Genomic DNA, 12,883 nt, shown 5'->3' with positions numbered 1-12,883 from the left:
AAGCCATATTTTATTCTTCAGTTCAGGTCGGCGAGATATCCCCGGTCTGGGGCATCGCTCCCGAGAGAACAAGTACAGTCGGGAGATGAATGAAAACCGGGCCACCACATCACCTCCTCAGTCCTTAGAGAGCGGAGACTTTGACGAGGACACGGATGATGACGACTTCCTGGAGCCTGATGATGACGATGATGATGTGAGAATAACTTACTTAGATCAGCCAATATTTGTAAAAACAATTCGTCAATATCTTAATCTAATCACATTGAAATTGTTTTTAGGAAAGCTCAGAAAGTGACTCGATCGATTCACTAAAGAAGTCGTCGGAGCCGCTGATAACAAACGAGAGTCACAACCCACTGCTAGAAGCCAGCCTGGAGAAGGTTCTCGACGCTGAAGAACAGCCGAACTATCTCACTCCTGGCAACAAGCTTTTCGACCGTAAGACAAGGATGATAAGTCCTATTTTTAATTATTTTCTTTGTTTTTTTTAAAGTTATAATAACAACAAAGAAAAGCTTAAATTGATATTATTCCTAAACTTCTCCTTCAAGTACTTACTTATTTTTATTTTTTTTAGAAGTAGCAGATGCCAGCGGTTTGGAAGGTAAAGCAGCTCGAATTGCTGCCGATTGTTCAAAGGCCGAGCTGCGTGCTCCTTGTTCAGCGGGCAGGAAGTGGAAGTGCGTTCTAATAAACGGAAGATGGCGGCGACATAAATGTAGATATGAGGTTCGTATACTTACTTTTATAAAAGAAAAAAATATATTATGAGAATTTGATTGATTTATTTTATAAATAAACTTTTTTCAGAGTGAAGCCACTTTGCCACAATCAAAGATGAGCACAAAAAAATGTGCTTGCTTCACACCCAGCGGACTTGTGTATACAAGGCTCGAAACTGATGGTACTATAGCTCGGAGACTCGCTGAAGTTACAAAAGAGAACAGTACTCGCAGTAGAAGGTCTATAGATAATGAGGTTTACGAACCTAACACGGTTGATAGCATTCTTAAAGAAAATCCAAGTATAGGACACTTGAATTTCAAGAATGAACCAATTGATGAACTAGAGAGCAGAAATACAAAGGAAAAGATCGATAAACTTATTAAGGAAACTGAAGCTTTCCTTGAGGCTTATGAACGTACCAAAGAAAATATAGATCATAAAAGAATAAAACGTAGGGCTCAACACTGGAATCAACATAAACATAAGAAGAATGATGCGATAGTTAACAGCAATGAGTCTTCCTTAGAATGTAAGATAGAAAAAGATGGAACAGTCAACTGCTCACAAATTATTTACAACGATCTTAAAGCTTGGCATACAAATCGACTAAGCTTAGAAGATCAAATAAGACAGTTAAGGACTAAATTAGAAGATTTAAAAGAAATTAAGAGGCATTTAAAAACAGCTAAACCAGCAATTGAAACACAAACTGTTCATCCCACAGTATTTAACAACCACTTGTTCAGTAAGAACTTTACTCACGAACACAATACTTCAAAAGAGCACTTCAGAAAGGGTAGAGTCCATAGAGTGAAACCAAAACACAGAAATAATACTGCTCAGGAGAAAAAGTTAAGGCACTCCAATGAATACGTCGTGCCTACAATAAATGCTAAAACCAAAGATGATGTGTTTGATTATCAAGTTAAGAATGAGACAAAAACTGAAGCTCCTTTTACAACACAAACTGTGAATGTCAGCAATGAAGTAAATACACTTACAAATATTACTGAAGAAAAAATAGAAATACCAAAACCCCAAGTCACTACTGTAATCATAGAAGGAAACTATGAAGACAACAGTGTGGAAGACAGAAGTACTCTGCAAAGTGTAATAACAAGCACTAGCACTGATCCAGTAATTACAACTGATTTTGCAATGCATTTCGATATCACCACAAAACGTACTGCTGTTGAAGAGAACTCTACAGAGGAAGCATATTTTTCACAGAATGTGAACCTTTTCAGTGCTGCTATTGATAAAATTTTATCAACAGAGGGTCCGACACGTGGTCCTACTACAAGTACAACGAGCAAACCTGCAGTCAGTGAAACAACCACAACGCAGAAACCATCTACTACCACACCAAGGCACACAACGCTTGCGCCATTAAGTCTCGGTCCGGCACGGCTGGATGCATCTGAATACGAGCAGAGGAACCCCAATAAAGCAACGTCCAAGAACATGGGAATATTCGATAAGCCTGTCGACGTGTTTCAAAGAAGACTCCATCCACTCTTTATTGAGAATGAGGACAAACATGTCTGTTACTGTGAAGAAAATAGGTAAGTGTTGTAACTTTTTTTATTTGGTGATATTTTCTCAGAACGTGGTAAAACATATAATATTTCTTTTTGGTTTCCAGGAAAATGAGAGGCCCTGGCCACAGCTACCTGGAAGCAGCACAGAAGGCGAGAGAGGAACAGAGAAAGAGAAAAGCACAGCTGTTGCAAAAGAAACTTAGGAAAGCAAGGAAGAGGGTAAGTTATTTTCTTTCATGGATTGGGTATTTCCTGGTAAATTATAACTGACATGCCTCATTTGTATCTTTTTATTTTTTAGGCCGAACTGGAGAAACTCTGCGAGTCTGAACGTATGAACTGTTATCGTCACGACAACGACCACTGGCGGACGGCACCGTTCTGGACAGCGGGTCCCTTCTGTTTCTGTATGAGCACCTCCAACAATACCTACAACTGCGTCAGGACAATCAACGCCACGCACAACTTACTCTACTGCGAGTTTATTACTGGTCTAGTCACCTACTACAACTTGAGAATCGGTATGAAACCACAAAATATACTTTAAGCTATTCGTTGTTCTTCCTAGGTCAATAATAATATGTTCTAACTTATAATGGATTAATTTCAGATCCTTTTGAAACACAAAATCGAGTAAAATACCTGACACAAGCTGAGAAAGATTATTTCCACAACCAGTTGCAGCAACTTCTGAGTTGTAGAGGCCCGTCGTGTCGACGATTCTCTCATTCGAACCCCAATGGTAAGGACCCTTTACGTCATGGATGCACAGACCGCGGCCCGCCGACAGCAAAAATAAATTGCTACAAGTAAATTTGAGCCAAATATAAAAAAGATTGTAAGCACTATGCAGTGCACGCTTCAAATTAATAAATTATTTTTCAATTTTAATACATTATTATCAATTCTTTATTAATTACCTATACTTCTGGCGGCCCGCAATCCGTTCATAATTTGTCCGAGTGGCCCCTAGTCTTAATAAGTCTGTGCATCCCTGCTTTACGTGGATTAACTATGCATTTTGAAATCTTTTCAAAAGGTGGTATTTTAAAGTAATACTTAAAACTAATTTCAGGGAGCAGCGAAGAGACCGTTAACAGGCGATTTGACGACCGATTCGAAGACCACTTGTATAGAGGTGATACTGTTGGGTATAATGAAAGGTACGAATTCCAATACCAAGTTCCAAAACTACACTACTATAATCTTGATCCTTTTTATGAGTACCTAAAGCCCCTAATGATGCTTCCAAATGTTTACAAACATTAACTATATTTTTTTGCACAGGGCTTGGCGATGGACTTACGGGCGAAGATATGCGCGAGCGAGAGAACTACACAGACGCAGGCACATGGCGCCATACTAGTCTAGCACTAATATATTCTTTGGAAAATATTACGAAAAGCGGACATGAGCTGCTTTTTTCTAAAGAGATCTTTGGCAGGCAGCACGGGGCGGGAGCAATAACGATAGTTTGATATTATTTTAAGGGCGGAAACAGTAGGTTGTCGATACGACTTTTCTGAGTTTTCTTCTGTGAATAAAGCTATCAATATTTTGAAAAATATCGTAATATAAGCAACATAGAAGTTATGGAGATTATTTATCTAAACACACATCAATCTCACAAAATGTAAAGAATAAACAGTCTGATTTCTTATATTTCTAAGTGACTATCATACATTAGGTATATGGATATTTATTCTAGGATATTCTTACACATCGAAAAGCAGTAGGGCTTCCTATAACTATGTATTCTATTGTATTAGGTATGTGGCTGTATTCTGTCTCAAAAATTATTGTTAAGAATATCTTTGTTTGAAATTTACTCCCAATATTCTCAAAGTAATTACAATTTCTGAGATATTTCACTGCCTAATGCAAACAAACATTTTATATTAAGACCACATTGTATTTAAGTTTTTACAAACCTTAACATAAATACTACGAACAAATCTAGCAATAAGAGTCATGTCTTTGCAAGTTGGTGTACAATAAACTTAATAGGTCTGTCTTTCTAAGAGTCTGTGTACATTTAGCTTTAACCCTATATTCAGCAATTATATATTATCAATGTAATATTATTGTTAAACTTAGCTTCAAGCAGTGACCATACCATGAGTATTGCATATTTGTGATGGTACTGTTTCCTTGTGAGAGATTAGCAAGATATTTGCTGACTTTGTTGTATGGGGCGATCTCGGTATGTGGGATCTTATCATTGAAGTTTGTTGTAGATGTTACAATGTAAAGGTATGCCTGTAGTACTCGCTATTTATCTAGTAGACATTAATGAAAGTGATATTAAACTGTTGCCATTGTGATGATAATGTGTATTGGTTGTAATAATAAAATTATTGGAAAATCAATGTCCTTTATTACCAAAACTTCCATTTTAAATTAATAAAAATAAATTCTTAAATATCTAACAAATTGTCTAAGTCGGTATCATCATATAATGAGAACATAGCATTGCTTTGTGACATACTCTGACTCTGTGAAGTATTTGTACATTCTGTGTCTGCACATTCCTCAGTCTCCTCAGTGAATTGTGCCCATTTAGAATTCTTATTAACTATAGGTGGGATAAACTTCTTCACATTAGGCTTACTGTTACTTTTAGTTTCTATTTGAGATATCAAATTTTCTGAATTAGAAGTTAGTGGCAGTGTGTTTAATTTAGTACCAGTGCTAGAGAATGGTATGATTTTGGGGGGTGGACTTGGTTCCTTATGATTCTCATAATCTTTATTATTACTGTTATTAAATTGTCTTTTTACTGCTCTCCTTTGCTTTTTGGGGATTTCTAAAACCACCTCAGCATCTCCCAGTTTCATATCAATAGCGGGTTCTTCAACAATTTCAGGCTCATCTACAAAGTTAGACCATTTGCTATTTGTTATGGGTTTGATACTACTTGGTGCTACAGGACTGCAGCTAAGATCCCCAGGTTCTGATACATCTTCATCCTCGCTGTCTATATCTTCTGTGGATTTCTTATTGTCTATGTCCCCTCGCATTGTATTTAATTTTTGAACATGTAGTCTACAGTCTTTTGCAGTTCCTATACCATAATGCCTTTTTACAGATTGTTTCTCGCCGCAGATTTTACATTCCCATTTATTAGACTTTTTAGTTTGGTGTACCTACAGTTCAACAAATAGAAACCAAATTATGTAATCAGATTGAAACAATTAAGGAAATAGGATGAATGTAAACTGTATCAACTAATAACTATACCTGAAAGACGAAACATTTGTAGCATCTCAACACTTGAAATATTTGAGGCATGGCAGTCTTGACTAATGTAATACAAAAAACGGTTAGTTCAACTTATAACTATGATATAATTATCAAATAACAATATTATTGATAAATAAACAAAGCGCACCGCTACCACTTCACATGCCTTTTTAAAAGTTGTCATTGTCAAAGTTGTCACTATTGTCAGTGTCATTATTTGCTTATGACAGTTTCTGGTGTACTAGTGTTGTGGTGAAGTCGCCAATTTGTAATAAATTCATGCGTTCAAGTTAAAGCAAATTAAATACTATTTTGCCTCTTTTCTTGATAAGAGGAATAAGAAAATAATTTAATTAATATACCAGAAAGAACCTACGTTCAACTAACCTCTGCTTTTCAAGTATTTTCGATAGTTATAAGCTTATTAAGCCTGTCCCGGTTGAACATGCATTAACTCAAAAACTGGAGGTCCTAACGAAATTTTTAACACCCCCTAGACATACACCTTAAGTGAAAATCATTTGCTGATTGAGGGATAGGGTTGAGAGTGATCATGGGCTGGAAAGGGCCCACGGTAATTGCTGCTGGTACGAGTATTGCTGCTGGTACTAGTGTGTCTCTTATTCTGGTAATGGAGTATGTGTTTAGAGTATTGGAACATCAAAATGTAGCAGTAAGGGTAAAATTGCGTAGGATCACAATCAAGCTACGAATATCTCCTATAACCAGGAATAATGCAGAATACCTTACAGCAGGTGTGGGAAAATATCAAACTAGTTTTTTTGTCACTTAATACGTATATTTCTGAGCCACATTCATCACAGTTTTTGTATATATAAGATAAAATAGTAATATTTACATGTTTGACACAATATGGAAGTAAATTTTAATATAAATACTTACAATAACCATTTAAGGAAAATGAAACAAAAACACGAAGCAGGTGATTATATGTATAATTAGTTAATTCTAAAATAATATGGATACTGAACTAACTGAAATCTCAACCCTGATACAGGATTTTTTTATCGATTTTAGTTCAAGAAAATTAAAATAAGTAGATGCTAAAAGCTAGCTCTTTTCAATAAATATAGTATGTACATTAATATTAAAAAGTAATATCATTAAAAACTTTAAAAAATGTTTTGGGGTTTGTTGAAAAAATACACGAAACCAGGTTTTTTCGCAATAGTTTAAAAATAGGATTTTCTCCTGTGTCGAGGGTGCTTTTTCAAACATAAAATTTCATACACACATGACAACAACAATTTGTGAACATATCGCAGTTATCTGTGAAAGGGTCCGTTATTTTACTTCGAAAGATTGTTTTTTATTATTTTACTTTATTCGACTGAACGATCGGTCGAATGGATTTTATTGCGACAATCATCGACAAACGATTTGGACTTAACAATTTTCCGTGAAATGTGTAAAATTTCATAATGAAACAATAGTTAGAAGGATTTTAGATTTTATTACACATTTCAACTTTATTCGCGTATTTTGGATCGTGTATTTTTCCAAGTACTCGCCCTGTATACGTACATATTGCTGAACATTACATTACGTTGTTACAATTGCTAGTAACGTAGGCATTTCAGGAGAATCTAACTTTTTATTCTTACTTTCAGTCTCACATTTCGTTCCTATATCATTATAGCCGTTATTTATTATATTGAACGTAGACGAATACAAGGGACAGAATTAGTTGCAGTAGGTACCTAAAATGTTGCCTAGATGATTGAAGGAAAATGAGTAAATGTGATATAAGTTAGTATACAGGTAAGAAAAGATTGACTCGATAGAGACTTTAGCTAATGTTACTAAGGAATATGGTTTTAACGAAGCCGTACTTTTAATCGTTCTGCAGCTCTGCAGTTAGCTCACTGAATTTCTCTTTATTTTTGTACCTGAATACCGAATATGTGGGCTGACTGTACATTCCTTTTTGAAATAGGTAGCAACAGCCGTAAATATACTGAAATGATGCAGTACGTAAGAAAAATAGGACATGACTATGTATACAAGTAGGTATTTTACGAGAAAATATGTAATGCTTGAGAATATATGTAATGCTTAACAGCTAAAATGGCAGACTTAGTTTTTATTTAAATACAGTAAGTGAATATACAGCGTGTGACTATAACTAATTGTATTTGGTATGTCGGTTAGTATGCCAAACACCATTTATGTAGAGGATGCCCAAACTTTAGTAGTGGACCGTCCTGATCTGTTATGTGGATTTATATTTTTGATATGAATTAGATTATGAAAATCAGGAAAATTATGCTCTAGACCAGAGGCGTATTGTCTATAGCGTAGCGTATTGTAATGGAGGGCATCCGGAGCTCCTGAAGAAGGTCCCAGGACCAGAAAGTGTGGTCGTACAAATCTCCAACGCGCATGAGTTTCTTTTGTGGCATACGAGGCGCCAGGGTAACAATTTATTGTACTCGGCACATGAGAAATAGATAGTAGTATTCTGGGTATAGTTCCGACATCACTTGTCCAAATGAGCTGAAAGTTGGTAGTTACAATTGAAATCGATTAAGTTCTACATAGATAGATATGAAAAAGACGTATAGTTTCCATACTGATTAAAATTTCGCGCTTGCGTGATATGACTTCTTCAATGGAACGACGACTATCTAGTAGGAACATACTTAATGAAAATTCCTATATGATACTTTAAACCTAATTTTATTAATGCAAAGACTTCATAAAAATTAATTATTCAATATGGAGTAGCCACTGATTGTATATTTAAGTTAATATAATAAGTATTTACAAGATCTGGATGATTATTGGCGTATTAATATTAGGTAATATACCGATTGGCACAGTACTTACACATTACTATTTACAATACTTGGCACAAAAATACTTGAGAGATGCTTCGACTGATTGGCACATTATTACATATTACTCGTATTTATGTTTGGTATACTCAATGTAACGTTAACGTTAGGCCGAATCTCAAATGAAATGCTAAAAATGGTATACACACGTCGCATATCAATCAGTCGTAAACAATAGTTTCATTGAATTACAAAAATTTCATTATGTGCACAAATTCATAATCCTGTATTAACGTCGAATGTGTTTAATGATTGTCCTTCGATTGTCGATAAAGTGGCCTGTTGGTTACCTTACAAAATAAGTGTATTCGGTATGTGTAAGTTCCCAAAACAATGTGTAAGCATATTATTAAGTGTCTTACCTCTACGCTTAATAACTTCTATGTATTATTCAGTACACGGGCTTCCCCATACTTATTTAAACCAGTTCTGAGTGTGGTGTGTTATGTTCCTGCATATTTATTAATTAATATACCATACCTATTATTTCAATAATTGTCATAATTCCATACCATTAAGGTAGATTCGGTAATAGTAAAAATTTTTGACAGGCCCTATGTATAGGTCTTTTCGATTACAAACTTTGGTATGGTATAGAGTAGTCTATCTGAAAAGCGTTCTATTAGTGTATATTATTGTGATTTGATTTTTGTCTCTGAAACCTGTTAGTAAATTATAGTAATCACTAGCCATATTCGCACTGCCATGTTTGAGCAGCATTTTCACAAAATTTTGAGAGTTTTGGAACAACTCTTACAATTGTAGTAATACCCATACGTTGTTAACAGACGTGTTGTCTTAATATTAAGGCTATCCTAGAGGAACTTCATGTGTGTCGTGCTTACGTGAGTGCGTTGGTCTGTCGCAGCGTGTGTATGACGGGGGTCGTGCGACGCGCGTACGGCCGACGTGTGGACGCTTGCGGCGTCGGATGTGCCTCACATTCGCGACGGACTCTGTCAATAATGTCTGCCACCAATTTCTCTTCACGAGATCGTTTTTCCTCCCAGTCTGCTTGGTTCACTAATTGTTCTGAAACACAAAATTAATATCATATTTTAATTCCATTTGCAATGAATAACCAATCACCACAAAATTTAAACACCCGATATCTATATACATATTAATACGTAACGCAAAAACTTTGGACCCTTTTTTTACGAAAATTGCGCGGACGCAGGAGCCTAAAATTTGGCACACTTATAGTTTATATGTAGGAAAAGTGCAGAACGCTAATATATTAAAAAAATAATGCTTATAAAGTACATTAAATCAATAAATAAAACATTACACACACATGCATAGTTTCTGATCGTATTTGACAAAACGTCAAAATCGATAGACAATGCAATAATATTTTCACGTCTCATATGAATAGAGTTTTATATAAAAAAGGTAATTTAAAAAACTAAAAAACCCGACTGCGTTTCTTTATATTATTAAAATGAAAAAACCCTAAAACAAGAAAGTCATCGTAAAATTTAAGCAGTCGGGACCCATTCTAAATATAAAGACTTTGTGAGAGCACATACGGCTGGCTTTCTAGAATGGGTCCCGACTGCTTAAATTTTACGATGACTTTCTTGTTTTAGGGTTTTTTCATTTTAATATTATAAAGAAACGCAGTCGGGTTTTTTAGTTTTTTAAATTACCTTTTTTTATTTATTTATTTTTAGTTTCATTATTTTTTTTATTTTGATATATCTAGTGTCAGTCTCACAGTAAATACGAATCAAACGACCCCTATCAAGCGGAAATCCATCGAGTCGTTCAGGCTAGAGAGTGAGAAATATTCGAATTTGGCGCCAAAAATCCGCCATTTTGTTTTTTTATTTTTTTTATATATCCAGTCTCACTCTCACAGTAAATACGAATTTAACGACACCTCTCAAGTCAAAATCCATCAAGCCGTTTAGGTTAGAGAGTGAGAAATATTCGAATTTGGCGCCAAAAATCCGCCATTTTGTTTTTTTATTATTTTGATATATCCAGTGTCACTCTCACAGTAAATACGAATCTAACGACACCTCTCAAGTCAAAATCCATCAAGCCGTTTAGGCTAGAGAGTGAGAAATATTCGAATTTGGCGCCAAAAATCCGCCATTTTGTTTTTTTATTATTTTGATATATCCAGTGTCACTCTCACAGTAAATATGAATCTAACGACACCTCTCAAGTCAAAATCCATCAAGCCGTTTAGGCTGCAGAGCGTGCCAAACAATTATACATACATACATACATACATACATACACTCGAAAAACATAACCCTCCTTCTGGCGCAGTCGGGTAAAAAGAGTTTGAGTTAAATAAAAATTATCCTTGAACGTATTTTAAGTGGTATTGTAAATTAAATCGTATATGGTCGAATTTCGATCACTAGGCGACCACTAGTTTTAATTAAAAAAGCTAATTTCTTTATGTCATATTCTTTATTGTTAGAACAAAGTTCGTGAAAGAATTACTACTTAGAGAAATATTTATCATACAGAAACACTATCATTTTAAATATTGACAAAATGAGATTATATATTCAAAACGTAATCAGATCTGATGTAAAACCAAGTTTCTAATCCTACTGTACAATCTTAAACCAATAAGGTGACATTTTACTCTTAAGTTGCGTTGAACATTACGACCGTAGCTCGTAGCGCGTAGTTCATAGTGCATAGTTCGTAGCGCATAACGCGTAGTTCGTAGCGCATATATGTCGTAGCGCATATATGTCGTAGCGCATAACGCGTAGTTCGTAGCGCATATATGTCGTAGCGCATAACGCGTAGTTCGTAGCGCATAGTTCGTAGCGCATATATGTCGTAGCGCATAACGCGTAGTTCGTAGCGCATATATGTCGTAGCGCATAACGCGTAGTTCGTAGCGCATGAAGTAAGGTGCGCATAGCTCATAGCTTACGAAATATACTATCTTGAAATACGTATCTTATTATTTTTAACAAAGACCCTGCTCATAAGATTTGTGGAAGTCTCACACATCACATGACAGCATTTGCTGTAAAGTTTGAAGGCTTAAACTATTAAGGGGTTGCGGCGAGGAGGGGTAGAGTATATGAGCTATACAATTGAATCTTTAAAGTTTCTATAAGTCTATCACTTGATTTTTATTACTTCAATGACTTTTGCTACAGGCTTGTATCAAACAATGATCTAGCCAGAGCGCAATATTCAGTCCAGCTTGACTGGGTACCCATAGAGTGGAGCTTTGGTACCTAGGTACACCACCACCTGGTACCTAGGTTCTTGGTTCCTGGTACAACATAATATATCAGCATTTGCTTACCTCTGCTGCGATAGGTTTTTTTCGGCTCCGTGGCCTTCGCCGTGTGTTTGACGACGGATGTCTGATAGTTGGGCACGCTGGTCTTCGGGATCATGGACTCGGGGTCGGCTTCTTCTTTAATTTCCTGCAGCGAACTCTCCGTGGCTTGTATTGCCTGCGTGTTCGTGAGTACTGGACTACTGTCTGATAATAATTCACTATGCCTGCTCGCTATATGCCCAATGTATCCTGAAAATATAAGGATGGCATTTTTGATATTTTATCTAAGAAAACATGAAGCATGTAAAAGTTAATCATTGAATAAATAGGTTATTATTTTAGGGTGGTTTAGGTATAGTATTCCTTAGGTAACGTCCTAGCGTTACACTATTCTACCTATAACATACCTAGTTACGAGAGACAAATATTTATATAAAAAAAATGTATTTGACAAGTAGTAAAAATTGTAATAAACGTGATAAAAAAGGTTATAAGCGTCTTTTATGACATTTTGAACACCCCTAGTTAATTAATTTAAACTAAAGAATTTGGTTCGATCCCCTAATGTCTGGAACCATAAATATGCTAAAAAATAATCAATATACTTTAGCAGAAAGAATTGGAACCTATAACTCTGTTGGTACCTATAATTATTCAAAAACAATGTATGGGTATGAATACCAGTAGAACGTCGAGAAGACCCTTACCTTTTCTACTCTTAAAATAGACGAGACACTGTTCACACTGGAACAGCGGCGCGGGGTTGGGCGGCTGCGCAGCGTGCCGCTTGTACTTGTGCCGGTACCAGTGCGTGCGGCTCTGCAGTATCTCCCCGCACATCTTGCAGATGACGCTGCCGTCGGTGCGCAACATGTACTCCAGTAGATCATGTCTCCCCTTTACTTCCTTCCCTTCTTCTTTGTTCCCTTCATATTTCGGTTCAAGTTTTTGCATCTGTTCTGTTAGGAAGTGTACTCCAGTGTCCTTATTGAGAGCGTCATCGAATTGCCCGCCAGGCGCCGCCCCGTCCACGTAGTTGGCAATGATCGGGTCGGGGATGGACGAGTCGGACATTACTTCTAGAGTTATTATAGGAATACTGCCGTTGTCTACCTCGTCATCGAACGTGTAGTGGTACTCTGTAAGTTCTAACAGTAAATACATCATTCGTTAAATGATACTGTTCTTGCTTTTCAATACTTAACTTACTATTAAGTAAGTAGATAGGTAATAAGCAC

At 36.0% G+C, this 12,883-nt stretch overlaps 3 protein-coding genes and 1 long non-coding RNA gene across 9 annotated transcripts in view; 1 reads left to right on the top strand and 3 right to left on the bottom strand.

The window, feature by feature from the left end:
- LOC118262655 (extracellular sulfatase SULF-1 homolog) overlaps nucleotides 1-4,639 on the top strand; it is a 78,238-nt gene extending 73,599 nt beyond the window's left edge. Inside the window, exons 9-17 of the mRNA XM_035574192.2 lie at nucleotides 22-196; nucleotides 282-441; nucleotides 581-732; nucleotides 814-2,294; nucleotides 2,375-2,489; nucleotides 2,572-2,791; nucleotides 2,881-3,012; nucleotides 3,346-3,433; nucleotides 3,558-4,639. Coding sequence (XP_035430085.2) covers nucleotides 22-196; nucleotides 282-441; nucleotides 581-732; nucleotides 814-2,294; nucleotides 2,375-2,489; nucleotides 2,572-2,791; nucleotides 2,881-3,012; nucleotides 3,346-3,433; nucleotides 3,558-3,636 — 2,602 coding nt within the window. The 3' untranslated portion in view covers nucleotides 3,637-4,639. The remainder of the gene's footprint in view (nucleotides 1-21; nucleotides 197-281; nucleotides 442-580; nucleotides 733-813; nucleotides 2,295-2,374; nucleotides 2,490-2,571; nucleotides 2,792-2,880; nucleotides 3,013-3,345; nucleotides 3,434-3,557) is intronic.
- On the bottom strand, nucleotides 4,625-5,701 carry LOC118262688 (MRN complex-interacting protein). Its single transcript, XM_035574229.2, has 2 exons — nucleotides 5,511-5,701; nucleotides 4,625-5,416 (listed from the first exon to the last, which is right to left on the bottom strand). The coding sequence occupies exons 1-2, from the start codon at nucleotides 5,559-5,561 to the stop codon at nucleotides 4,688-4,690; spliced, it is 780 nt and encodes a 259-aa protein (XP_035430122.2). The 5' UTR covers nucleotides 5,562-5,701; the 3' UTR covers nucleotides 4,625-4,687.
- A 1,629-nt stretch (nucleotides 5,702-7,330) lies between these two features.
- LOC118262667 (protein tramtrack, alpha isoform-like) overlaps nucleotides 7,331-12,883 on the bottom strand; it is a 31,108-nt gene continuing 25,555 nt past the window's right edge. For 4 of the 6 annotated variants that reach the window (XM_050697471.1, XM_035574209.2, XM_050697470.1 and 1 more), the window contains exons 3-5: nucleotides 12,353-12,793; nucleotides 11,667-11,894; nucleotides 8,912-9,403 (exon numbers count right to left, since the gene is read on the bottom strand). In XM_050697471.1, the coding sequence (XP_050553428.1) occupies nucleotides 9,213-9,403; nucleotides 11,667-11,894; nucleotides 12,353-12,793 (860 nt within the window). In that variant the 3' untranslated portion in view covers nucleotides 8,912-9,212. Of the gene's footprint in view, nucleotides 9,404-11,666; nucleotides 11,895-12,352; nucleotides 12,794-12,883 lie in introns of all 6 variants that reach the window. The other 2 variants (XM_050697467.1, XM_050697468.1) reach the window with 1 other exon arrangement.
- LOC126911281 (uncharacterized) lies at nucleotides 10,333-10,670 on the bottom strand. Its single transcript, XR_007705799.1, has 2 exons — nucleotides 10,541-10,670; nucleotides 10,333-10,398 (listed from the first exon to the last, which is right to left on the bottom strand). It is a non-coding gene; the product is annotated as an uncharacterized LOC126911281 (long non-coding RNA).

This window comes from Spodoptera frugiperda, chromosome 12 (assembly GCF_023101765.2).
Source record: "Spodoptera frugiperda isolate SF20-4 chromosome 12, AGI-APGP_CSIRO_Sfru_2.0, whole genome shotgun sequence".
In the NCBI taxonomy this organism is placed as follows: Eukaryota; Metazoa; Arthropoda; class Insecta; order Lepidoptera; family Noctuidae; genus Spodoptera; species Spodoptera frugiperda.
Note: the sequence above shows the minus strand (reverse complement) of the source record. Positions and strands in the feature narration are given on the sequence as shown.